Genomic DNA, 27,058 nt, shown 5'->3' on the forward strand with positions numbered 1-27,058 from the left:
GACCCCAGCACTTGGCAGGAGGTCATCCTTGCTAGCCTGCTGACATCAGGGCTGGTGAATGTGGAGGGAGGTCAGCTGGGTCCATCAGCCCTCACCTCCCCCCAGGTCTGGTACTGGGCAGGAGCTGAGCCGGGGGAGGGTGAGAGGAGGGGCCTTGAGGGGGCAGCGGAGAGGAGCCCCTGGGGCCTGGGATGAGTATCAGCCTCTGAGCCGAACTGGCAAGGAGCCAGCTCTTGGGTGGTGCTGGTCTTCAGTGCCCCCCTCCCCACCCCAGAACCACCCCCTGCTCCCTCCCTTCTTCTCTCCCTGACCCTCTGCCCCTCTTCCTCCCACTCCTGGTTCATCTCTCCTCTCCTCGGCTCATCTCCAGCTACTGACTCAGTGGTCTTACTGCCGAGGGAGAGGGGCCAAGGGAGATGGTTTGCTTCTCGTACTGTCTGCCCAGAACCCACCGCGAGCCCCATCTCTGCCCTGGACAGAGTTCCTACTGCAGCCGCAGATGGAGCCCTGCCCAGCCCCCAAGCAGCCCTACCCAGATGTTGTCACAGTGGATCAGGAGATAACCCAGCTGAGGTGGGAGAGTGTGGATGGATCCCGGACGGCCAGTCTCTAGATTCTATCACCCATTAGGGTTCCCACTCTAGAGACCTGGCCAGCCTTCCTTCTCCTGGAGGCTGGGAGAGAAGGCTGGACCCTTCCCCCCGCCACCCTCAACTATGCTGCCGGTCCAGGCACAGGCCCAGGTGCCCATCCACCGTAGGACCAGGGACCAAGCTGTCCAGCCCCTCCCAGACTTCCCCACCTGGTCCTTCCTCAGGTCCTGCAAAGGAAGAGGCTGGGCTTTTCTGGCTGAGAGCTGGGTCTCTGAACTCCAGGCTCCCGGGCTCAGACCTGGAGGGGCTCTGAGTGTTACTCGGGGCAGAAGCTGCAGCAGCAGCCTCTCTCCTAGTCTCTGTCAAAGATTCTACCCCGAGAAAGAATGCAGGGAGCAATTTGGCTCACCCTGTCCACACAGCTACTTGGAACACACACACACACTCACACAACATGAACGCCTTTTGGCATTTGACTTTCTCATGAAATAATTGCTGGAAGCCTCCTTGGATTAGGTAACGCAGCGTTCCTTCCTGTCCCCACGGTGGAGGGGGGAAAGGGGGAACCAGCGTTCAGCATCTGTTAGGCTGATCCAGTTCCTTTGGGGCAGAGCAGGCCAGTCCAGGAGGTCTGTGGCTGCAAACATCTTTGGCCTAGTGTGATGGGAACAAGCCTTTCGGACCTCTCGTTCCCCAGTCATCTGGCTGTGCCCGCCCAGCCACCGGGCCTCCTCCAGGTGGGCCATGCCTGGGAAGGAGAAGGCTAATCAGGAAAGATTTTTTTTGCACAAAGAAGGATGGGATGTTCCCATTTTTATTTTAAATCAATTTTACAATATATTTGGGAACGTACAGCATCTTTGCCCACCATCCTATCATTCTGAAGCAACGGCTGTTTTCACTCCTCCCTTTCTTGGGACGGTTGGCGGGTGGGGGTATGGAAGGGAGGAATATCTGGGTTCAGGCATGAAAGGAGTGTTGAGAGGGAGCCGAGGTGGGAGCCCCAGCCTGTGGATAGAGGCCAGGGACCAAGGCTCTGATGGAGGGAGGGGGTGATTAATTCCAAGGTCGCCGATCCTAGGATTTGGAGATTGGGCCCTAAGCACGCTCTCTCCTCTGTCTCTAACCTCAGTCACTCATGGATCCCCTAGCAGGGGCCCCTCAGTGAGCCCTGAGCCCCTATGACCACCGGCAATGAGGATGCAAAGATCTTGCTACACAGGGTGGGTCTGGGAGGGGAGAGCACATAATTGCAGAGTCAGGGAGGGACCTCACCACCTGTCTCCTTCTCCCTTAGGTCTTATAACAGGTGCAAGAAATTCCAGGCAAAGATCCCACAGGTGAGTATGTGTTTGTGAGGGCCGTGTGCACGGCATAGAGTTGGCAGTGACGGGCGCAGGGTGAGGGTCGGGGTTCTGGGAATTACTGCTGTGGCTCTCAGGTCTCCCTGACCAGTGAGGGGGTCCCTACCCCCAGTAGGACCTGGGCCCTGCGAGTGAGAGCCCCGAGGGAACGCATAACCCACGTCCGCGGTCTTCGAGGTCAAGTCCACTTGGGGATCGAGGCCTTCTTCAGGTGGCGCGCAGCCCCTCCCCCAGGACGCACGCCGCTCCTCCAGGGTCAAGGGGGGCTCGGCCCCCGCACTCCCTGTGCAGCTCCGCACCGCGGAAGAGGAGAGGCGGAGTGAGCTCTTCTCCTCCGGCGCCACCGGGGAACACCCCCTCCCCCACTTCACTGCATCCCTCGGGTCGACGGCACAGGGGCTGTCCCCACGAGCCGCCTGGCCCCGCCCCCGAGGCCCCGCCCCCGCGCGGCGCCCAGTCCCCCGGCTCGCGGGGCCCGCCCCGCCCCCTGCCCGCCCCTCCCACCAACCCTCGGGCGAACCCGGCCGCGGGCGTCCAGTTGCTGCCCGGAGCTGCGGAGGTAGACTGCTCCCCCGGCCAGGCCCGATCTCCCTTACACGTAAGCGTTCTGCCCCGCCATGGAGCCTGCCCCCGACGCCGAGGAGGCGCGCACGGTGCGCGAGGCGCTGGGCCGCTACGAGGCGGCGCTGGAGGGCGCGGTGCGCGCGCTGCACGAGGACATGCAGGGGCTGCAGCGCGGCGTGGAGCAGCGCGTGGCCGAGGCGCTGCACCTGGCCGGACCGCTGGCGCGCACGGTGACCGAGCTGCAGCGCGACAACCAGCGGCTGCAGGCGCAGCTCGAGCGCTTGACGCGCCAGGTGGAGGCGCTGGGCTTGACGACCGGGCTGGCCCCCGCGCCCGGCACGCCCAGCCCTCCGCCCGCGCCTGGCGTCCCGGACCGCGCGCCCCGTCTGGGCACCGCGCGCTTTGCCAGCCACGCCACCTTCTCGCTGTCCGGCCGAGGCCAGGTGAGCGTCGGGGGGCGCCGGCGCCTGTGCGCGTGCGCCGGGGGAGGAGGGCTCTGCGACCCCCGCCGCGCCTATAGGTCCCGAGTGCGTGCGCCTGCGGAACTGGGCGCTGCCCTGCCACCCGCCGCTGCGACTCCGTCGTGGGGGTCCGGCCACCATCCGGCGAAGCACCGGCTTAGCCTGCTCGCTGCACCTGTCTTGGGCCCCCTCCCTTCTTTGCAGCCGGGCCCTGTTCGCCCCGAGTTCTGTCCCTCTCTCTCCGCTGTCCCGTGGCACTAAGGGCTTGGGTGCTGTTTAACACCGCCCGGGGCCCGGCCGGCGTGTTGGGGGTGGTCAGCAACCCACCCCACCCCCCACTCCCACACCTCCAGTGATGCGCCCCCTGCGATGCCGCTTCACCGAGGCCTGATGGTTCAGGTTATTGATTAACCCAGATTGAGAACTCAAGCCCGGGTGTGTGTTGGGGGCAGGAGGACGCCGTCTGCTGGGGCGCAGCCGGGCAGCGGCGTTTGGGAACTCGCAGGGGGTAAATCCTTACCTTGAAGGGAGAGGCGGGGTGGCGGTGGGGGCCAGGGGGAACCAGTCGTGAGCAGTCTAGATTTCCGGGGTCAATGACCGGCCAGAGGCCCACACGGCGTGGGTGTGGGGCGGGGGTCACTCCCCTGAGCCTGGGGCCTCCTGGAGCGGCGGGTAAGAAGGCTCCCATGGTGTGTGCAGTGGCCCTCAGGTGGGATTTCCCACCCTGCCAGGCGTGTGCTCCGGGGTTGGGGTGCCAGGGTCTGGGTAGTGTGCACCTGCAGCCCCTCCTTGGTTCAATCCATCACGCCTTCAGATCTCTTGTGTGGGCTGGTCTGCACCTCCAGGGGCCAGTAGGAGGGGGATCAAATTAGCCCCTGCCCCTGGAGGTCCCAGCCAGGGTGGGCGATTGCCCCAGACCGAGCAGTACCAACATCGCGGGCAGCCAGAGCAGATGTTCTGCTCCAAACACGATTGTCCCATCCTGGTGGGTGTCTCAGGCCGGCTTCGTGCTGGAGGCCAAGGACCTGCTGCTGCTCGTGCAGGGGGCGGTGTGTGGGGCTGTGCCTGCCGCCTCAGAGAGGCTGGAAGGACTCACCGGCCGGAGGCGAGCCTGGTGGGTACGAGAGCAGAGGGAGGAGTTGTGAAGGCCCCTGAATGCTGGGCCGGGGAGTTGGGCTTTGCCTTGGGGGGGTGGGGTGAGAGGTTCTTAAACATGCTGGTGGCAGAGCTCCTGGGTGTCCCGGTGCTCCGTGTGAAGTGCCTAGAAATGGCTACACTTAATTCTGTCCTATAAGCATGACCACTGTTTGACCATGGTATAAGATCACCACTGTGAGCTCACACGTACCTAATAAACTGTGTCATCGGCTGTTCCTGAGATTTGATTTTAACACACATTTGCTACTTGTCTGCTCGTGGAAACAGCTGTCCAAGTTTTCGAAAAATGCTTTCAGAGTCATGTAAATAGGCACATGAATTCACGCAAATATGTGAGAGGAATCTCTCCAGTCATCTAAGTTTTCTCAGTGGGGAATGGCCATTAGTCACGTGGCGTGGGCTAGTCCTCTTGGCTATGGGGCTGGTGGGTGAGGGGCACCGGGCAGGGGAGGGACAGTGTCCCCCTTGTATCCAGCAAGGTCCCTCATGGACGGATGGCAGGTTGGAGGGTGGCTGGAGACAGATTAACTTAAATGTGGTGGTCCAAGGAGAGGGCAGCCAGAGCTTGGGGAGCCCTGCTGGGGGACTCCTGAGTCACACGTCTGGTGGAGATGCTGGGTTCCATTTGGGTTGTGCTGAGGGTGTGAGGCTGTGGGACATCCAGGCGAAGGTGTCCCAGAGCAGGCGGAGTCACAGATCCGGTCGAGGCCAGAGGTCAGGGGGACATCAGGGCAGAACTGGTGGTTGAAGCCCTAGAATGGGTGAGGTCTTCAGGGCAGCCGTGCAGAAGGAGAGGGTGAGGCCAGAGCCCTGGGCAGAGTCCAGGGAGCTGCCAGGGGGCTGGGAGGCCCTGGAAAGCCCATTCTTAGACATGGAGAGAGGGAAGTCCTTCTGGAAGAAGAGGTTGGGGGTCAGCAGGGATGCTGCCCCTCGTTGAGGGATGAGGATGGAGACACAGTTGAGGAGTAGGTTCTGGACTTCAGAAAAGCCTGAAGGGAGGTGGAACAGCCAGCAGAGCTGAGCTCTGTGGATAGAGGATGGTCAAGGTCTCCATTGGGATCAGAGGCTCCCTGGGCCTGAGGCAGCTTCTCCCTGCCTGACCAGAGGCGCTGGTCCCCACTTCTCTTGCAACCCACCTCTCTCTCGCCCACCCGGGCTCCGAGCCAGTTTCTGGCAGGGAGGGGTGCTATGCAGAGTCATCCACACGTTCTTGCTCATGGGCTGTTACTGGCAGCTTGTGAGCGGACACTTGGTCTTGAACAAGGAATCGGGGCTCCAGGGTGAGACTGGAAAGAGTCTCAGCTGGGCGCCGGGGCTGTCTGGCTTCTCATACTCCCATATTCCCACGTGTGTGTTGCCGGGGGTCGGGGGGGGCAGGGTGGTATGGGTAGGAGGGTCTCATCCGCACACGAGAGCCAGTGGTGGCAGTCGTCAGGCAGTGCAGAGGCTGGTGTCCCACTGCCCCTCTGTAACAGGCAATGAAATTTAGAGACCCTTGGTTGAGACCCTTTTGCTTCCTGCGGTTTCAAACCAGGGACTGCAGGGGTTGGAGGTGGGTCATATTCAGCATATACTTATGCCCTGAACTCAATGCAAGGTTGATCTAGTAATCCAATTTTGAGTGCACAAACCTTGACCTTGCTAGGTAGTGAGTAGCCAGGGAGGCTCTGGGAGGAGGGAGAGGGCAGGGCAGTAGGGTGGGAATAATCAGCAGGACTCCCTGTAGGAAGCCTGAGACCCTGCAGCAAATAGGAGCTGCTTTGGGCCCATTTGCTATGAGGCCTTAGGGACATCTCCCAGCTGGACCTCGGTTTCCTTGCATCCAAGGGGGATTGGCCCATCCCCGTTTGGCCCCTGTGCCGAATGGTCTGCGTGGTTATAACAGTGACATCAACCCAATCGGTTCGTAAGAGTGTCCACGGAGCCACAGCTGTGGTCTGGCTAGTGGAGGGTAGCCTGAGGCCAGGCTTGGCCCAGGAGGTTGTGCCAGAGTTGGTCCCTGGAAATGTCCTCAGCTGAGCTGGAGCCACCGGGTCCTCACGTGGGACAGCCAGGAGCAGCATCGAGGTCCGACGTGAAAGAAACCAGACTTGCCTTATCTGCCTTCCTTTCCCAGACACACTGTGCGATAAGGGAGTTAAATGCTTTGGGTAGAAGTTTGAATTGAGTCTTTAAAACTGTGGTGTGAGAGAGGAGGAGGACAGAGCAGCCGTGTTAGGGGCTCAGGATGGGGGTTCTGGCTGCTTGTGGGCTGTGCTAGGCACGCAGAGCTGCTCCCCTGCCCGGGCGCGTGAGCCCACGTGGGGTCAGGCAGCCCCAAGAGCGCCTGAACTATGATTCCTGGCCTCACAACAGTGTTTAAACACTTCCCCAGGGAGAGGGTCCCTGAAATCAGACTCACCCCCCGCCTCTCCCCCTAACATTCCCAGGCCTGGGCTTCCTCACAGGGAGCCTCCCCCTGCTTCAAACAAAGCCCAGATCTTGGGAGTGCCAGAGCCAGCTCCCCAGGACCCGTCTCATCCCCAGGGCTCTCCAGTGACTTCTACTCTGACCCCAGCACACAAAACCCACCCCCTTCCCTTCCCTTCCCTGTGGCTGCATCAGGCTGCCCCCGCCAAAGGAAGACCACTGGGGGAGCATGCATGCTGGGGGCCCTGTGGGTGGGCTCAGGGACTCAGATCCTGCTGGAGCAGTTACCCTGCTCTCCCCTCCCCTGGCTAAGGTGGCTGGGCCCGGCCTCACAAATTTGTCTTGAGTTGTCCTTCCTGCTCCTGGAAAGCATGAGCGCTTTGTGGGTAGAGCCCTGGGTTGGGGTAAGAGACCCACACCCTGACTCTGCTGCTGCCTTTGGTCCCGGGGTGAGGTTAGGGATGACCCCCACCCGCCAGGCTCGTATGAGGGGTTGGAGGGTGATCTCTGGATGGGTTGAGCGAGCAGTGGGCCCCCGTCTCGGGGGTGGGGTAGTGAGGGGAGTCCGGCCTGCCCGCGTGGGTCAGCCCCACCCCCTTTCCCTCCTGCTTTGCTGGAGACCCCTTGGCAGGAATCCAGCTGGTCCAGGACCTACTTCCTGCCTGATTGTGGCGTCTGGTCCCCCTGGGGCATCATGGGGTGGGTACGGGGCCTGCAATGTGTGGGGGCAGGCGTCTGCGGGGGGGGGGGTGACCAGAGAGACCCACATTCCTGGGAAAATGGTTTCACCAGTGGCCGGTCCCTCCAGACCTCCGCCTAGACCTGCGGAACCTGTTGGACCAGAGTAGAGTGAGTGGGCGGGACGTGAAGCCCCCAGAGCTGAGCGCCCTGGTGACTGGTGGGGGCTGGGCTCAGGATGGACTGGCCGTTGCTCCTCCCTCTGCCGAGCTGGCTTCGGGTTAGGCTCTAGGGGTGCCCTCCCCACTCTGAGGTGTCAGGAGCTGCCCCCTGTTCTCCAGTGTTCCTGCGAGTGGGGCCGGCCCGTCCCACTCCAGCCTCCTGAATGGGAAGTTGGAGGAGTCACCTCCTCTCCAAGCCCAGGCTCTCCCCAGGCTCGAGTCCTGTCCTCTCCCACTTCCCCAGGGTCCCCACCGCACAGAGGGTCCCATCACCCGGCTGGAGCCTTTCTCACAGCCTATAAACATTGTCCTACCTCGTCCACCTGGAGGAGCCCCTCCCGCCGTCCCTCATGGCTGCAGGTACCGTGTCTCCATCTCTCCCCGAGGCTGTCTCCTGCACCCACCCCCACCTCTGATTCAGCTCCTAAACTGTCACCAAGAACCTCTTTTTTTGGCTAAACCCAAAGGACCTTTTTAGATCTTGTCTTGACCTTCTTTTTCTTGACCTGAGGCCACCTTTGGAGCCGCTGACACGCCAGCCTTCTCGACACACTTCCACCTGCCTTTCTCCACGTTCTGGTTTTCTTCCTCCCCGCTCTGGCTGCTGCTTCTTATTCTCTTCTGCCCCCAGCTATGGTGCCCACCGCAGGCCCCATCGGCCCCGAGCCTGCTCTTCCTCTGCTGTGCTCCAGATGTGAGACCCCTGTTTCTCCATCGTTTGTCCGTCCTTCCTCTTAAACTTCAGACTCAAATATCCGGCTACCTCCTGACCTCAACCCCCTGATGCCCCAAGGACACCTTACACTCATCATGTCCCAAATTGAAGTTCTTATTTTCCCACCGATCCCCCCCACCGCCATAGTCAAGTCAGCTGGGCCCAAAGCCCAGGCTTGGAAGAGGTGTGACTTCCCCCGTCCCTCCGTATCCACTTACTCTCCCCAAACCTTTGAGTCCCTTTTCACTGCCCCATCTCTCCTCCCCAGGTCCCCATGTGGGACTAGTGAGGTGACTGGCCATCTGGTCGCCCCCTTCCATGGCACTATGTCACAGGCTTCTGAAGGATGTTCCTAAAACACAGCTCACGCCCTTCAGTTCCTTCTTGTCCGAGGAGTCAAGTCCAAGTTCTCCAGGCTGGCACCTTGGGCTGCCTGGTGCTTCTCCAGCCACCAGATCAGAATGCTTTGTGCCTTGCTGTCTATCTGCTTTGGCAGATACTAGTCGCTTCCACTCCTGGTCCACCTAGCTTACTCTAGACTGGCTCTCAGCTACCCCTGCCTCTGGGAGGCTCTTCCTGGCCCACTGGGCTGGATGAAGTCTGTCTTAGGCTCACACCCTCATGCTGGCTTGATATCATCTGCTCACAGCCCTGGCTCCTCCACCAGACTGATCCCCGCGTGGCGGGGTGGACACCTCTTGCACTGGTTGCAGTGGTAGCTGAGCCGTCAGGGGCCAAGGATGGGCCTTTGTCATTCTGGGAACCTGGTAGACAAGGGGGCTAGGTAGTCTGGAGGCGTCTAAGGAGAGGTACGGCCACCTCTCAAGCCACTCATCGTGGGCTCTTAGTAGAGCCCCGGATCGGGGTCTGCCTGTGTTCTCCTCTTGCAGGGCAGACGCTACCAGCCTCACAGAGGCTCCAAGCCCTCCATCCTTCCTCACTGTGAGAAGGGCAGAACCCAGGTTGAGGACAACATCCCTCCTGGCCACCAATCTCAGCTGTTTCTCACTGTGTAACCCTGGACTGCACACATCCCCTCTCTCAGCCCTCAGGTCCCATCTGTAAAATGGGTGTGGTGGCATCTTCCTGGGGGCACAGAAGCAAGTTGGTTTAAGTGGCATGCCCAGAAAAAGGACCTGACGCTTGGCAGATGCTGAAATGGCAGAAGCTTTGCATAACCTACTCCCTCATCTCCAACAGGGAAACCGACCCAGAGGGGGCACGACCTGACCTGGGTCACCTGGTGGCTGGCAACACAGCCAGGATACCAGGTTCCCTGCTGGCTCTTGGTCTCGGCTCTCTCTCTGCGTGACACCCCCCACTGCTGTAGCCCAGAGGAGATGGAGGGGCCGCATGGAGCCAATCAGGCCTCTGTACTCTGGACATCCAGGCAAATCTTGTGACCCTGCAGCGTGAGGGCTCCTGGGCCCATTGTTGGCCCGGAAGGACCTTGTGTCACTGGGTTTGGGCTGCTCCCACACAGGCAGCCCCTGGGACGAGCAAGGGCCAGGCTCTCCGGACCCCGGGCACCTGGTCCAGCCTGGGGGAAGTGGTAAGGCGCCTTGCACACGCTTTCAGAGCTCCCAGTCTTGACATTTGCCCCTAGCATTTTGGGGGTCTGGGATGAGCCCCGTGGAGGTGTTTGCCTCCAGGATCCTGAGGGCTCAGCTGGTGAGACTGAGTCCCGTGTGACCTTGGCCCATCACTGTACCTTCCTGGGGCTGTCTCTCTCAAAATTGAGTGTTGTTTGCCCTGTCAGAACCAGGGGGGTCGCACGGGGTGCGGGCAGCTGGCCCCGGCTGACTAGGCCTCGGGGGTGTTTGTCTCTCTGTAGAGCGTGGATCACCACGACGAGGCCGGCGAGTCGGAGATGAGAAGGACCTCAAACTCGTGCATCGTCGAGAATGGGCACCAGCCTGGGGCAGGTAGGGCTGACGGCAGAGGAGAGCGGGCTGGGTAGCTTTGGGGTCAGGGCCTCGGCCACGCCTCTGTGCCAGGCCACCCCTTGTCAGGGATGGAGGACTTGAGCCTAAACCCCAGCGGGTGGGGAGGCTGCCGGGAGAGCAGCCTCATTCAGTGTGAAGTAGAACTGTGTAAACACAGAAGAAAATGAGAGATCTCGGAAGGTGGTGAGCTTCCCTGTTTCTGGAGGAATGCAAGCAGGGGCTGAGGAATTGTCCAAGCACTGAACAGGGTAGAAAGTGGACTGATAGGCGACTATTTATTGAACTGTCTATGAGGGAAAGTTGGAGCAGACGCCAGCTCTGCTTGGAGCAGCGAGACGTCCCCAGCAGGGGGAGGTCAGGGAGGCTGGAGTGGTCAGGGAGGCCTTCCTGGAGGAGGTGGGAGGAGGGTTCCCAGAGACTGGAGTCCTCCTGGGAGGGTCTGAGGCCCCTGTGGATGCCACGGCTGACACCCCCAACCCTACTGGTCCCATGTTCCAGGTCCAGGTGATGGACCCCCTGAGACCACCCAAACTGCCCCGGCACCAGAGCCCCCCAAGCCTCGCCCTGCGAGCCTCTCCTTGCGGCTGCCTCACCAGCCAGTCACGGCTGTCACGCGAGTCTCCGAGAGGTTCTCTGGGGAGACGTCAGCCGCAGCTCTCTCGCCCACGTCTGCCGCCGTCCTGGGGGGCGTCAGCCCCAGCGAGGCCACCACACCCTGGACTCCCAGTCCCACTGGTAGGAGCAGGAGGGTGTGGCCTCAAACTGGGAGGGAGGGCAGGGGCTGGGGGCGGTTGGCAAGAGACTCAGGAAACCCGGGCAAGCCCCAGCCCCCCTCTGCTGTCACTGCGACCCCCTTCCCTAGCTCATCTCCATCAAATGGGGCTCATCTTTCCCGACTCCTTCCCCCAGAGATGCTGTAAAGTAGCATCGTCCCCCACGGGAGACGACTGTGGGACTCATCTTTCCCGACTCCTTCCCCCAGAGATGCTGTAAAGTAGCATTGTCCCCCACGGGAGACGACTGTGGCTTTTACTGCAGGTCGAGGTTGTGGTTAGAAGGTGGCCTCTTACCCTGCACACTTTGGCGTGGTCCCCGGAGCCTGTCTTGGGCCTGGGGTCAGGCCTCAGTGGTGTGTCCTGGGGTTGGGCTGTGGGTTTCCAGAATGAGGGCTCGGGAACAAAGTGTTTGCTGGATATGTAGCACAAGAGGCCCTGGGCTCTGTGCTCTCAAAAGCGGGGCTGGGGGCGGGGGACACTTTAAAAGGCCTCTTTTATGTCATTGCTCTATGTCCCCAGCATCCTTTCTCCTCAACGGTTGGCCGAGGCAGGGCCAGCTTAGCCCAGGGGTCCTGCCCCTGCCCTGAGCGACACTGGGTAAACGGCACAGGGCCAGGTCAGAGGAAGGGAGGCTGGCAGTGGTGACCCTCCCCGAGGCCAGGGTTTGTTATTTCTCTCCCTTGCTTTGTCCCGAAGAGAAGAATTCTTCTCTCCCGCGGTCTTTGTCCAGCTCTGGCTACGGGGCAGTGACGGCCAGCAGGAACAGCGACAGGTGAGTTGGGGCCCCAGTCCCCGGTGGGGGGAGGTCAGCCCTCCCCAGGCAGTGTCTGGACTTTGCCTTGAACCCAGGCTGCCCGGGCCCCTGCAGGGAGCTCCCGTGCTGACCCAGGATGAGGCACCCTCCTGGGCTTGGTTCCAAGGGAGAACAGCGTCACGGGGTGGGGTTTGAGCAGAGGACATGAGGCTGCGGGGCTAGGTGGAGGGTTTTGTTTGGAGAATATATATATATAGGGCCTCGGGCTGGTTTCTCTTAGGACCCTTGAAAGCAAGTCTGTGCAAAGATTGGAGGGGGTGTCTCGGTCCCCACAGGAGGGTGGAGCGTGGGGCGATCTCCCACTTTCCTCTCCACCCATCCTGCTTTCTGCCCGCGGCTGAGGAGGTCTCTAGGCTGGGACAGGTCTGCTGCCTCCTGGCCTGTGGTTGTCCCCATGCTCCCCCAGGCCCACTGGATTGTGATCGGAGCTGGGGATAGAGGCTGGCTTGGCTTTTGTCCCCCCTTTCAGTAATAAAAGGAGAATTGTGACTTTCTGGAAAACTGTTGCAGGGGAGAAATAAAGGGGGTCTTTTTCGTGGTGGTGAGGAGGGGGCCTGGTCCTGGTGAGGCCGGTTCTGCGTACACCTCCTGCGAGGAGGATGCCCCCCCGCTCAGCCCAGGCACGGACACCTGCGAGGGGTGATGATGCTCAGAGAGGGGCCCACTGCCGGCCGGGCCTGCCTCGGACAGCAGCTCAGTTTGGAAAAGCTGCAGAACCGGTTGGGGACTAGAGCAGGTGGTGCTTCCTCCCTGCCTGTAGCCCGGTTGCTGCCTCGTTCTACACTCAGTGGGGTGGGGGGCCCGGGGCCCAGGTGAGCTAGTGATGGGCGGGTCTGTGTTCCTGACTCCGTGGTTCTCTCCTCAGCCCACCTCTGGTGACGCCACCCCAGTCTCTCCCATCCCCGCAGCCACCAGCCACGACTCAGGCCCATCGGCAGGGGGAGCGTCGCCGGGAGCTGGTGAGGTCGCAGACGCTGCCCCGCACATCGGGGGCGCAGGCCCGGAAGGCGTTATTTGAGAAATGGGAGCAGGATGCAGCCGGCAAGTACGGATGCTCTCACGCCCCGCCCCCCAGACCAGTCTGGGCCCCCAGAGTAGGCCTGGGCCCAGACTAGGGTCAGGCAGGCACAGTGCGGCAAAGCTGGCCCTGTCCTGTTCCCCAGGGGGCAGTTCCCCAAGATGTGACCTCTTGGGCAGGACACAAGGTCAGGGCCAGCTACGGAGCGGGCTGAGGGATGGGTGGCGCCAGCTGTGGGGAGTGGGGGAGGGGCAGGGGGCCAGGCAAGGCCTGGGGAGAGCCTAGGCCCCCTTCCCCCAGTCCTGGAGGGGCCCCGGCTGCCCTCACACCCACATTCCTCACCCAGCTGGAGAAGTTGGTTTCAGGGCGTGACTGGAGAGGCCAGAGGGCAGTCACTGGGGTGCCCAGCAGTGGCTGGAGGTGACACAGTGAGACCAGCCCCCTGTCACGCCCCACCCCCGCTCCCATTAGCGATGGGATCCACCTCTGCACACATTTATCCAGCCCTCCTGTGCGCTGGTGGTATTGATGCCCGTTGCTTGTGGGGTGCGGCCCAGGCATATTTGATGATGACCACCCCCAGTCCCGCTCCCAAGGCTCTGACTCTAGCGAGTCAGAAGGGACACCCAGGAAGCGTCCCGCTGACCCAGACAACCTGTTCTTGGCCTTTAAGGAGTGTCCTTGGGGCCCAGAGGGAGAAACCGTCACTCCAGGCTAGGAAAGAGGGCGACCCCAGAGGGAGGCTCAGAGGAGGGGTGGGATGAAGGTAGCGGGGGGTGGGGGGTGGGGGGCACGGGCCGTGCGGCCTCAGGTCCTCTGCCCCAGGATTGCCCATGTGGGAAGTAAACAGGGGACCTGGAGGCTGGAAGGGATCTGGTGGTGCCAGACTCCATCAAGGGAGGCTGTGCCCTGGGATGGGGGGCTCACGCCTGGACGTGGGTGTGGGGCTGGGAGGGTTGCACGCTACCTGGGTGAGCAGCACGTTCTCGGGGTAGATGGCAGCCAAGGGGCAGCCCCCCAGCCCCCCAGCAGGCCTGCCCTCTCTCTGCAGGGGGAAGGGCGAGACCCGGGCGAAGCTGAAGCGCTCGCAGAGCTTCGGCGTGGCCAGCGCCAGCAGCATCAAGCAGATTCTGCTCGAGTGGTGCCGCAACAAGACGCTCGGCTACCAGGTGAGCCCGGTCCGGCCGCTGGGACCCCGGCCAGAGGTGGGAGTGGGCACCGCCCGCCCCCCCACTTGTTCCCCTGGCCGGGACGGGAGCCCCAGTCTGGGGCGGAGGGGTAGGAGCTGGAGAAACTGTACCCTCCCGATCGGTCCCCAGCCGCTGCAGGTGGAGTCCAGCAGGCACGGCTTGTTGCTGAGCTGGGTGGACGGTGGGCCTGGGGAGGGGCTGGGAGGACCTGCTTGTGGGGTCGAGTCAGGTGGAGGAGCTGAGGCCGGTGCTGTACTCCCCCTTACCTCCCTGCGTTGGCCTTGCAGCACGTGGACCTGCAGAACTTCTCCTCCAGCTGGAGCGATGGGATGGCCTTCTGCGCCCTGGTGCACTCCTTCTTCCCCGACGCCTTCGACTACAGTGCCCTGAGCCCCGCGCAGCGGCGGCAGAACTTCGAGCTGGCCTTCACCATGGCCGAGTGAGTATGGCGGGTCCCCTGGCTGCCGGCCCCTCCCAGTCCCCAAGCCCAAGTTCTGAGGAGCCGGCAGGACGGGGGCAGCTGTCCGCAGAGCTGAGAGCCTTGAGGCCACCCAGTCTGTCGCCTCCCGTACAGATGGAGAGACTATGGCCAGGAAGGGGGGATTTTCCCCGGGCCACCCGGCACTCAGTAGTAGAGCCAGGCTCTCCCCTCTTCTCGTGCACCTGCGCTCTTGGCTGGTACCCGGCCTCTGGTGTGCGGTCTGCCGGACCAGCCCACAGACAAGGTGCAAGGGGCAGTGGGACGGGGTCCTCCGGAGCACTGAGCCTGTCCTCTCCAGGCTGGTGAGACATACAGTTGCTTGGGAGAGCCCAGCAGCTGATCAGCAGGAAACTGAATAATATCTGCCTGGGGGACATTTCAGACTTCTCCAGTAGGTACATTTTGCTTCCCTAAATGTCGTAAAAGCATTTGATATGAAATTGCCTACCTTCTTAAGACCTGCTCATAGGGAGAAGATTGGGTGAGGGGTGATTCTGGGTTCAGGAGGTGCTCGGGGAGCTTGGCATTTGGTTATAGGCTGAGGGCTACCCCCAGTGCCTCAGGAGAGTGGCAAAGAGGGCTCTGGTGAGGGTGCATTCAAACCGAGTAGGCAGGAGGGTTTAACAAAGGGCTTCCTTGCAAACGTGTGGGCAGGAGTGAGCGAGGAGCCAGGCGCCGTGGGGTACCCTCGGGCTGGGGAGAACAGCTGTGCGGAGAGGGCTGGCTGATAGGAGCTGTACTTTGGGGCAGTGGGTGCGACCAGCTCACAGTGACGCGGCAGGAAGGGAGCTGAGGGAGTAAACCCTCCGCCCTCCCCCACCTCCTGCCCTCACGCCAGGGCCTCCTGTGGGCTGAACACGGAAGGCGGAGGGCAGGGGAAATATTGCTGCGGTCCATTGAGTCCGCGCCCCGGTCCAGGGCAGGCGCGGGGCAGAGTTGAGGGTGTTAAGGGCTGCCTGATGCTGGGCTTCATGGAATTAGGGGGAGGAAGGCCAGAGGGCAGGAAGACCTCCCCAGGGCTGAGTTTCCTGGAGGGAACATTTATCATTCTCTCCTGCCCGCCCGCCTTTGTGCCTGGTGGAGTGAGCCTCTGGCCACCCGTGTGTGCCTGACCCCCCTTGTGTCTTGTCCGCGACCCCGGTGCCCACCTCCGGGAGGTGCTCTCACGTGCTGGTGGAGTTGGAAGAGCCCTCCCTGAAGCCTGGCCTGCGCCCGCGGCCCCGAGTCTATTCCGCCCCACGCCTGGCCCCAGGCCCCGCCCGGGAAGGAGTTGGAGCTCACAGGTTACAGCCCCGTGCCCGGTACTGCGGGTCTCGCTCTAGGGGCAGAACGGAGACCCTGACTTGTTGGCGTGCCGGCGTTGCCCCTGTTGTGTTGCCTCGGATGACCTGCGTGGCCTCTCGCCCCCGTAGGGTCATAAGAACTCCTTGTATACTTTGGAAGCTGTCTCTTTCCTGGCTGCTTAGGATTAGCTGTCATCCTAATTGCGGAAACAGCTTTGGACAGAGCGTGTTACACAACCGAATCCAGACGATGCTGAAGTAGCGCCAAGTGTAACGGCTCGATGTTGAGGAGGGGGCGCCTCCCCAGGAGGAGGCCCAGCTGCTTGGAAGCCCAGAAAGGGTGACTGTCGAAAAGCAGACGGTCAGAGTGTACAGGGCCCGGGCTCTGATGTGGGCACCCAAGACCCACCCCCTGCTGGGTGAGGCCACGCTTGTCCGACAGTTTTTCTCCATCGAGTCCAGTGGGCCTGGCGGTGCCTGCTCAAGCCCCGGCTGCCTTGGTCACCCTCAGCCCTGGACCAGGCTGGGCTGTGGCAGGAAGAGGGGTGCCCCGGGCCCCAGGATGGTGGCCCTGCACCCCAGCTCGCAGGGAACGTAACTTCCCTTGGCGGCCAGAGCCATTCGTGGCTGTGCTTTCCCAGCATGAGGTATAAGCCCAGAGAGCCTCCAGACTCCCCCCAGATGTTTCTTCTATTCCCACATTGGGGCTGTGCCTCCCGCCTACCCAGAGCAAACGAGCGGTAAAAACTGGACCCCGCCTTCCCACCGCCTGAGCCGGCTCCGGCTGGCTGGGGAGGGGAGGGGAGGATGGCCTTCGGGCCCCTGAGATGAGTTCTGGCTTTTCTGCTGACTCGAGAGAGGGCCGGGAGCGGCGCCCACAGCCGGCCTGAGGGGGAGGAAGGTGCCTCCCCTCCTGAGTCATCCGGGAACTCAGCTCACAGGTACGTGGGGGACAGGGCTGGGAGGGTGGGCCTGCCTGCTCGAGGCCCCCTGGGAGGATGGCAGCTGGGCTCACCTAGCTTCTTGGACAATAAGCTGGTTAGAACAGCTGGAAAGAAAGCACAGGGACACCTACTTGAGGATACTGGCTACCAGTGTCTTAACAGACACTCCTTAGTTTTGCCAGCAAAAGCCAAGCAGACACGCGGGGCTGGGGGAAAGCCATCAAGGGCCACGCAGGCAGCAGAAAGGCAGTTTGTGGTGGGCGGTGTAGGGTGACAGGAGCCTGGGCTCTGATGAAGGCACAGCCTTTGGAAAGGAAAAGCAGCCATGGACAGGGCCCCTGCACATCAGGAAGGAGAAGTTTCCAGACCCTTCGGCGAGCAAGGGGCCTTAAAAACACAGAGACGCATCCAGAACCTGGGGAGTAAGAGGGGTTTGTGACGCCCCTCCCCCTGATAATTTACCTCCCCAAAGATTCCCCGGGGCCTGATCTGTGTGAGTGATGCGGTGTTGACAACACAGTGAGCTCCCCTTGTCCGACAGTTGTTCGGGGCTTGGAAAGTGGGAGGACCAGCTCCCGTTGTGGGTGCTTGACCCTCTGCATCCTTCTCCGCTGAGATGGAGAGCGCGGTGTAGGTGCGGGGCCGGCCGTGTAGCTGAGGATCCCGCTTGCCCTGCGGGGAATGTGTCCTACTCTCAGGTTACAGCCCAGCTGAAGGAGCTTCCAGGCTATTTGTAGTGCCCATGTGTCTCTAAAACCAGATAGGAGGCTGTAGTCCGAGCCCTGGCATCCCAGGCTGCATTTAGAGAAGGCTTAAACAAATAAAAATAACCCCTCAGGCACCTCCTCCACCTGCCTGCTTGACAGGCTAGCCCTGTAGTGACAGAAGATCACAATAGGATAGTAGTAGGAGAAAATCCTCTAACCCTTTTTTAACCCCAAACAAGGTGGGGCTAATTCATCTAAAATTGGTAGTAGGCAAATGATAGCTCTGGTTCTTGCTGCGCAGTGTCATTTGAAATGACCTGTACTTTCTTCTTTGGATTATTATTCCATGCTGTTTGAACTATTTAAAACAAGTTTGTGTTTTCACAAAAGCAGTTTTGTTTTCATTTAAAAGGCAATTGGGGCCTCTAATATTTTGAGACTGAAATGTTTTTATAAAAGTCAATGTTCATCATCATTTTCCTTTACTCACATCCTGTCTCAGGAGCTGTGTCCATAGCTTCTAGAAATCTTATCATTACTGTCATGGCTGGTTGGGGTGGGGTGGGGACCAGATGGATGTGGCTCAGTCCCCTGGTTTCTGGGGAAGCCAGCACCTTGCCCATAGCTTCCTGTCTGTGGGGTAGAGGGTGATACCAGGGTCAGGCCTTAGCGCCCATCCTGACTGCCACCCTGGGCAGGGGCAGGGATGTCATTAGTGGGAGGGTCAGTGCAGCCTCTAGAATGAAGAAGGGGGCCAGCCCAAGTTGGACAACACTTGGGACGTGCCAGCAATTCTAGAGAGAAACCAGAACCCGCTCAGAGGAGAGCCCCCAGGTACCCACCGGGGGCACAGTGAAGGAACCAAACATGGTTAGTTTCAGGGAAAGACATGGATATTAAGATTTTCTTCCAACATGTGAAGGGCTCTTTTGTGGGGGGAAAAACAATTAGACTGAGAATAGCCTTGTGAGGCCAATAGGTAGAAAGTACCAAGAGGTAAAACAGCATAAGAAACATGAGGGAAAACTTCCTCCTGGCCAGGGCCATCTGCAGAGGGGTTGGAACGGTGCTTGGAGGAAATTAGGGCCCCTTCCCTGAACCTGGAGGGGAGCATGGCCGAGACAGGGCCTTCACCAGGTGGTTGGTGCCTCTGAGGGGGATGTTTGGAGGGTGGGATTTCAGTTCTCTTCCAAGGCTGAGGTTTAGGGTTCTAATGGTGCCCACGTTTCCTGGGGGACTGAGTACTGAGGCCACTGCTGTCAGTGGTGATACCCGGGCACACACCTGGCATTCTCCGTCTGCAGCCCTGGGCGGGTAGGAGGAGCTCTCCCTGCGCTGCAGGTAGGGAGAAAGGGCATCGACGCCACCTGATAGGAGGTGAACTCAGGTCCACGGCCTCCCCAGGAACTCAGATTTTCAGTCCTCGACTGTCAACCAAGTACCTCTGCGTGCATATCCTCGTCACAGCGGCCACTCCCCTGACACCGAGCCCCGCCCCGGCCCATCCTGGGCAGCCAGGGTGCCCGCTTATCGGGCCAGAGCCACTCGCCACCCCACGAAGCCCGCGGCTTCCCTTGCAAGCTGCCTGCTCCAAACCGAGGGGGAGCCACCGACGGGATCCGGGACTGGTGTCTCCGTTTCGCCCTGACTTTCGGTTTCTGATAGGAGGCCCGGCGTCAGGCCAGCACCACAGGATGGGCCCCGTGCTGAGGTTACAGGGCTTGTCTTTGGAGCACGCAGGCCCAGGAGCCGGCAGGGACTGGTAGAAAGTGCTTGGGGTACAAGGCACCACCTCCCAACAAGAACAAGCCCACCGGGAGGGGGAGCGGAGGTCGGGGGCTGACTTTCCACCGAGGAAATGGCACGGAAGGGTGAAGCTATGGGCAGAGCCAGGATCTGAACCCAGCTCTTTAGAGTTCCAGTTCCGGCCTCTTTTCCCTGATGACCCACTCTGCTGCTTGGAGCGAACCATGATGATACAGACAGCAACAGTGATCATTCCTAACGTTTATTGAGCTCTTCTGATGTGCCAGACACCGTTCCTGCTGGTTGTGTGATTAGCTCATTAATCCTCCCACCTCCCTGTGAAGTGGCTATTATGCAGTCGGGGAAAATGAGGCCCTGAGAAGTTAAGTGTCTTGCTCAAATCATATAGCTAGGAAGGATACAGCTGGGATGTGAACAGTGTCACTCATGGACTTATGGATATGGGGGCAAAAAGACCGGAGGAGACCCTGGAACTACAACAGTGCACGCAGCTGTTGAAGCTGATTGGACTGAGTGCCGTTGCTTTGGGCCTTTTGGGTTCGGCCTGATGACGCGTCTGGCTCGGCACAGGGCCGGGCTTTGCTGGGCTTGGCAGAGGGTCCCTGCTGTTACCTCCCAGGTGGATGCTCATCTTCCCACCTCCATGAGACCTTGAAGCCGGGACCTTCAGTCCCCCTCCCAGCTGGGAACGGCAGAGGGAACAGCTTTTTTTTGCAGCCCAGTGAAAGGCCCCAGTTTCCACACGCATCTACACCAGTGGGCCAGAAGTTAAACCAGTATTTCCCAGAGCATGAGGTGGACCCAGGGCGAGGTTGAGGGGAGGCTCACAAGATGATTTGAAGCAACTTTTAAAACTCTGAGTTGTTGCGACCCTTGAGTAGATAATAAAATCAATTTAGTGGCTCACTACCAGCATTAAAACAAACAAAACAAAACAAAAAACAAAAAAAAGGAGGTGGGGAGAGAAATAAAGATGAAATCTAGAGGAAATATGAGTAGTAGAAAAGGTCAGTATCTTTGTGAAACTTTATTTCCACATAAATGTATGCACGTGCTGAATGAATCACGATGAAACACCTCTATGGGTTATGGTTTAAAAAAAGGTTAAAGACATTGTTCTAGGAAGCATATGGGTGAATTTATTTTTTACTTTATTCATTTTACATTTATTTTTATAGTCCATACTGATTCTCCATATACTGCTGATACACGTTGAATTTTTTTAGTGAAATTTAATTTTGGAGCTAAATTTTTATTAATAAAACTAACCTTTTCGATTAATATAAGTTTGACCAAATTAATAAAATTGATTTTTTTAGCAGAACTTCATTTAGTGAAACCTTAAAGTGAAGCTGAATTTCACTGAAAATTTAAAGTAAGTCTAGTTATGTAAAAACACGAGTCGTAAGGGCTGTTCGTGGATGTGGGAGTCTGGGAAACACTGCACTAGAGAAAGTAACCGCAAAGGCTCTTCTGGGGTGATGTGAATTCCCAGTTGGGGAGCACTTGGGAGCCTCCAGCTCCGGGCCAAGCTCTGTTCTGGGGCAGCGACGCTGGCTGATGGCTGGGGCCGGCGTTCTGATGGGGCTTCTGTGTTTCAGGAATCTGGCCAACTGTGAGCGCCTCATTGAGGTGGAGGACATGATGGTGATGGGCCGCAAGCCGGACCCCATGTGTGTCTTCACCTACGTCCAGTCTCTGTACAACCACCTGCGTCGCTTTGAGTGAAGCCCCTCGGGACTGGAGAGCCAAGCCCCGAAGGAGTCGGTGGGGCTGCCTGTGTCCCGGAGTCAGGATGCCCCCCGAGCAGAGTTGCATTCTGGTGTGAGAGAGCTGTTTGTTCTGTGCCTCGTAACCGCGCTCCCCAACCGGCCCGGCTGCGTTACTGATGGGAAAGTACCGCTGAGCTGCGTTCTGACCGCACTGATCACAGCCAAGGGCTCCAAGGAAAAGGAAGTATTACCAGAGAGAGAGAAATTGGTGCTAAATAATTACCTTCCTTAAAAAAAAATAATAATAATGCTTGTCTGTAGATTCTGGAAGCCTGAATCACAGCGTTCCCTCTGCTGAACTGGATCCACTGGCTTTACATGGTTGCATTGACTACCAAGTGTTTTTTAATCAAAATACCCAGAGTTTTCTACTTCCTCACGCTATTGTAGGTTCCTTCCCTCCCTCGCTCTGGGCCACTGCCAGGAAATATAGAGACGCTTAATCAGCAGCTTGACAAAGAAGACTGAAGTCTTGGGAAGAAACTGTTTAATCACTCCCAGGTCCTGGGCAGCGGCTGACCTGCAAGTCACCTCGGCTCTCTGGGGAAATGGGAGGGCTCTCGCCTGGTCCCAAAGTGGTCCTGTCCTTCCCAGGAGGGCTCCACACGTGTTTGGCTAAGAATAGGCCCCTGGGAAGTTAACACTTTTAGGGAAGGACAGGCCTTTGGTGCTGCGAGGTGGTTTTTATTCACAGCTTTTTTAAAGGGATTTGCTGCAGATATTTATAAAAAGTAACTCCATCTGTACCACTGACCGTTTGTACATAAAAAGATGTGTCGCACTTCACTTGGGGTTTGTTATTTCTGTTTGGGAGATGGGGCGCCTGGGAATAAGAGATTTCTCATCCATTTCAAATGAAAATCTGCTTACATCCCGCCCCCCCGCTTAACTGTTTCTGTACCAAAATCTCCACTCAGAAAGTTGAAAATCACATTTGCTCTTTTTGCATTTGCCTGTCAGTCACCCATCTCCGTGTCATGGAAGGAGCACGGACAGAAAGTCGCCCCTTGCAGTTCTGTTCCCTGGAAGTTGACTGACAGATCTGTGATCAGCAGTGGGGTGGTCCCACACGTGGGGAAGCCCATCTAGGGGCACTGGTTTATTTTCACAGCTGTTCGGTGGTACAAAAAAAAAAGCTGTTGGGTTTTAGTAGAACATCTTTAGATTCTATAAAGCCGCAGCCATTAGCTTATTCTTATTCAAGAAGCATTTTCTAATCGGGTTGGATTTTAGCCATGCACTTGGAGAACTTCCCTTTAAGGAGTTAATATACGTCTTCAGCTCATGCAGTGGGTTCTAACCACCAGCATCTGTGCCTTCTCAGAGTCACCTGTGGTCCCTTGTGTTGGGGGACAGAGCTTTTTGGGGGTGTCGGGAGGAACACGGCAGAGCTTGCCAGGTGGGTGATTGGTAGTCTCAGCAGATTTGTTTGTTCGGGCTGCAGTCTTGTTCCATCCTTTGGATTCTTCCACAGTGGGAACCACTCCCTTTCCAGCTCTTGTCTCGTGGAGGCTCGGGAAGGTGAGCCCTATTATTAGCAAAGACACTGCACCTGGTGGTTTTTTTTTTTTTTTACTGAAGTTTAGGGTTTCAAACCTAAAGCCGATCCAAGCACACAGGGGCTCTATAAAAAGCATGTCTATACATTCCTGAGTCCTTGCACATGTTAAGCAGAACTCTCCTGAATTGCAGACGTGGTCTTGCACCTCTGCACATAAAATAGAGCAGATCCTGCTGGCGTAATGAACAATTTCTCTTAAATTGAGGCATGGTGTCCCTCATGTCTCACATTGAGTAATACAGGCTAGATATCTTTAAAGTAGGTTCTGTGATGTTCTCGTCTGTGGTTTGGGGGGAGGGGCAAATGAGGGCTCATAAGCTTTAAGGGGTTTTAAACTTGATTATCTCCAAGACAACGCCCGAGGGTTCCAAGGTGTGGGGCAAGTAGGGGGGTGGGCGGAACGCGAGCAAGCCGCCCAATCTCAAGACATTTGGAAACCATCGTTTTAGATCAGGGTTGCACGGAAAGTTCCCATTTGTGAAATTGGACGTCGAGTCGCCTTCTACCATGGTACAGATGGTCTCACATGTTTATTCCCCATCCCCACGACACCTCCCGAGAGGAATTATTCCTCAGAGCTGCTTATATTCAGTAAGATTCTTCTGCTTTCCCAGATAGATCCCTTCACCTGGATTTTGTTAAAACTTATTAAGTGACCAAATTGGCTTGTGCCTTTCCCTGAAGGGAATGTTTCTCCAGAGCCAAGATGGGTTTTAGCTTCTCTGACAGCTGATGGAGATTTTTCTGGCCAAGGGAGAGCTTATAAGCACTTTCTGAATATGATCTTGTACATGCTGGTTAGAGGAGAACGTTCAGGCCAGGTGTTTGGGGAACAGTCTGTGAAGGCCAACGAATTTCGCAAATGTGTTCGAGGAGGAAAAGTTCTCAGCTTTCCCTGCTGCGGCGGTCAGTGCTCCGTAACTGGAGGAGACGTGTGGGAGGATATTTTCTTTTCTACCATCCCAGGTCTGTGTGACTCCAGGCAACTGGATGGCACACTAAAAATGCTGAGCGAGTTGGTCAGTTTTAGGTGGGACATCTGTGCAACCCAGAAGAACCAACTCTGAATTGGGTTTCTCGAACTTAGTGACAGCTGACCCACTCATTCTGATGGATCGATTATGCCTGTTGAGACGGCCAACTTGATTCCCCTTTGTTCCCCTCTCTGAGCTACGCTCTCACATCCACCCATCATCCCCTTCTGCTGAGTGATGAATGTTCTCGGTAGGATTATTACCCGTCTTATCTGTCTCGCTTTTGAGATTTGGTTTGGGCTTGCTTTTAAAGCCTTTGATCTCTTATCTCTTGGTTCTTGGACGTGATCTGACATCAAACAGCCCTCATAGTCCTTTGAAAAATCACCTTAAAAATGCCTAGGCCTGCCTCCTCCCTAGAAAGCACCAAACAAACAAACCAAAAAACACCTGGGAAGGATGGAACAAGAATGCCGCGCTCTCTGGGGTATCCAGGCAGCCTCTGCAGGAGGGAGACTGTCCGACTGGGTTGTAATAAAGAGCTGATGGAGGCCCCGAATCAGTAGGGCAAGACGATATGGGTGGTGACACCCGAGACATGCCAGTGTTTGGGTGCATCTTGACTCTCCACCCTGGTCCCTTGAGTTGATCCAATGCTGTCCCATAGGCAAGGGGCAAAAATCTATATTTTTTACAAACCAAAGTTTTCATTACTCACAGTTACAAGTGTCCTTAGCGTGTTTGATATCTCGGTGGTATGTGCGTTATTAGACCCCTCTTCCTGGCATCCGTGACCTCACCCACACTCTCAGGTTCCCCCCACCTGTCTGGCTGTTTCTTCCCAGTCTCCACCATGGCCTCCTTTCCCTCCATCCATCACTCCCCTGTGCTGTGTCTTATGCTCTGTGCCCTGTCTTCTACATCAGGGGTTCATAACCCAGGACTGGTGTGGGCTTTGGGAGCCTGAATGTCCAGATGGAATGTTTTTCCTTCCTTTTCCCTCCACAACTGGCTCCTTCTCCAGTGTCTACTGCGTCAGCAAACGGCAGCATGATCACTACCCATTGTCTATGCCAGGGACCTGAAAGCCACCTTGTCCCTGGGCATCACGGACCGACTGCCAAAGCAATTCACCTGTTTCCTTTCGTGTGTTGTACACCAGACGTTTGCAAAACTCTTGCTAGCAGGGTCTCATGATTTCTACTGAGTGTCCTGAAGCATCAGAGCTGCTAGTGTTCACCAAGGTTTTATTCTGATAATCCTCAAATTTACAGAAAAGTTGAAAGAAGAGTTCAATGAACATAGCGTATTCTTTTGTCTTGATAACATTCTGCCATGTTTGTGTCCTGTCTCCATTTTTCTGAGCCATTTGGAAGTAAGGTGCATTATGACACTCGGCCCTGAATACTTTTTTAGCAGATGTCTCCCGAGAATAAGAACATTCTCCTACATGAGCACGATATACTGGCACACCTAAGAAATGGAACATTTACTTGTATACAGCGTACATTCAAATTTCCCTAATTGCTTCCACATGCCTGTTAGGCTGTTAAAAATTGTTAACAATCCAGGATCCAATCAAAGTTCACACACTGCACTTGGCAGTTGTGTCTCTTTAATTGTTTTTAATCTAAAACCGTCCTTCCACTTTTTGTTTACTGCCTATTTTTCACTTAACTCTTTTGAAGAGCCCAGGCCGGTTGCCTTGTAGACTGTTCCCCACTCTGCTGTCATTTGTTTCCTCCTGAGTAGATTCACGTGAAACGTGTTTGGCACGAAATACAGCCCAGGTGATGGATGTTTCCATAGCATCACATCAGGAGCACATGGTGCGGGTTAGCCCCCTGTTGGCCATGGGAGGGGTGATGGTGTGGGGAAGGGTGTCCACCAGACCTCTCCATTGCATACTCTCCCCCTGTAACTAGTTAGAAATCTGTGGGTGATGCTCCTGAGACCATGTGAGTATCCTTCTCCCCAACACCTTTAGAATTATCAACTGATGATTTTTGTCTGAATCTGTGATTAGACTGGGAGTTGAAAAGGGTGATTTTTTTTTAATTGAAGTATAGTTGATTTACAATGTTGTGTTAGTTTAAGGTGTACACCAAAGTGATTCAGTTATGCATACATATTCTTTTTCAGATTCTTTTCCATTATAGGTTATTATAAGATATTAAATATAGTTCCCTGTGCTGTTCAGTAGGTCCTTGTTGGTTGTCTATTTTATATATAGTAGTGTGTCTCTGTTAATCGCAAACTCCTAATTTATCCTGCCCAGCCCCGCCACCCTGCTTTCCCCTTTGGTAACCATAAGTTTTTGAAAGGGGTGATTTTTAAGTTCCATCATTTCTTCTATATTTAATAGCTGACACTCCTCTGTAAAGAAGGCCATTCCCTCTTCATACCTCATTTTTTTGAGTATTACTATGGGCTTATGATTCTTCTTTAAAAAATGCAATGTGTTGAAATCCCTGTCATTATTATTTTTGATACTCAAACTGTCCAGTTTGTCCAGGGGGAGAAGACAGCTCTTGTGTCCTTTTGATGTGTCCCCATCAGCCTCTGAGCACTTCCTTGCCTGTGGCACAAGGTGTTCCAAGCTGACCTTTTATTTTCTTTGCCGTAATCCTGGAATCAGCAGCAAGGCATCCTGGTCTCTTTTAGTGGGGAGTCTCGTATTTATCAGTCAAGATCCGAGAACTAGGTATGTTCATTGCTACTGGGTGTCTTGCTTCTAGGCCCTTTCAATGAACAGAGCTAAGAAATTTTATGTATAAATGCCTCCAAGCATACCAGCAAATCCGAGACCACGGGATTCATGTGTACCCTCCTCTATTCCATACTTATATTTCTTTTTCTCCAACAATCCTGATTCCCGACAATTTCGATGTATTACAACTGTCTTCTATACTGTAATACACAGACAAGAATTCCATAATTTAAAAACTGATGCCAAGGCCAAAAACGAATCCACTAAGTAAAGTTCAGGATTTCTTGGCAGCCCTCCCACCGTCACCCCCCGAATAAATCCTCTTAGGGTGCACAGATGCTGCCCTCAAAAGCTGCTTGCAATATTTGTTTTCTCTCTGAAGTCATGTTATGAATTTGATATATAGTTAGGTTCATCTGTTTCTGTTTGCATTCAATTGAGGGTTTGTTTCCATGAGTTTAGTTTATTTCTTGAATGTGCAAATTCTTTCCCTAGTTTAAAAATCAAAACTGTATGAAAAGGTATCCTCCTATTCACGTTCCCCCATCCATTCCTGCTCACTCCGTTACTCTCTGGTTCATCCTCCCTTTGTGCCTTTCTTTCCTTCTTTTTTTCCCCTTCCCTCCCTCCCTTCCATCCACAATAATAAGCAAATACATAGCTATGTTTTTATTTTCCTTTCTTTCTTACATAAAGGATAGTGTAGCCAATACTTGCTATGTACCTTGCTTTTTTATTTTCATTAGCAAGTGAAATCGTTTCATAGAGATCGTCCTCGTCTTTAAAAGATGGCCGCATGGTCCTCTACTGTGTGGGTAGTTGGCAGTTTCTTCAGCCAGTCTCCTGTGTAAGGGCATCTAGGTCCTTCTGATGTTTTGCTGTTACAAGCAGTGAGCAGCCTTGTGTATGTGCTGCTTTATATTTGTGGCGGTGTGTCTTCAGGGTTAAATCC

At 56.6% G+C, this 27,058-nt stretch overlaps 1 protein-coding gene across 2 annotated transcripts; it reads left to right on the forward strand.

Annotated features, from left to right (window-relative positions):
• Positions 1 to 2,574: 2,574 nt before the first annotated feature.
• Positions 2,575 to 20,817, forward strand: SMTNL2 (smoothelin like 2; the record flags this gene model as incomplete). 2 transcript variants are annotated; one of them, XM_079724771.1, is made up of 8 exons in its annotated part: positions 2,575 to 2,964; positions 9,998 to 10,088; positions 10,608 to 10,844; positions 11,582 to 11,657; positions 12,565 to 12,744; positions 13,769 to 13,886; positions 14,195 to 14,346; positions 20,691 to 20,817. In XM_079724771.1, 8 exons carry the CDS (start codon positions 2,575 to 2,577, stop codon positions 20,815 to 20,817), a joined length of 1,371 nt encoding a protein of 456 aa, XP_079580897.1. The 2 variants fall into 2 exon arrangements, with proteins under 2 accessions (XP_079580897.1, XP_079580898.1); XM_079724772.1 differs by lacking the exon at positions 10,608 to 10,844.
• Positions 20,818 to 27,058: the final 6,241 nt, after the last annotated feature.

The sequence above is a fragment of the Hyperoodon ampullatus genome (genome assembly GCF_949752795.1).
Source record: "Hyperoodon ampullatus genome assembly, chromosome: 19".
NCBI classification, from domain to species: Eukaryota; Metazoa; Chordata; class Mammalia; order Artiodactyla; family Ziphiidae; genus Hyperoodon; species Hyperoodon ampullatus.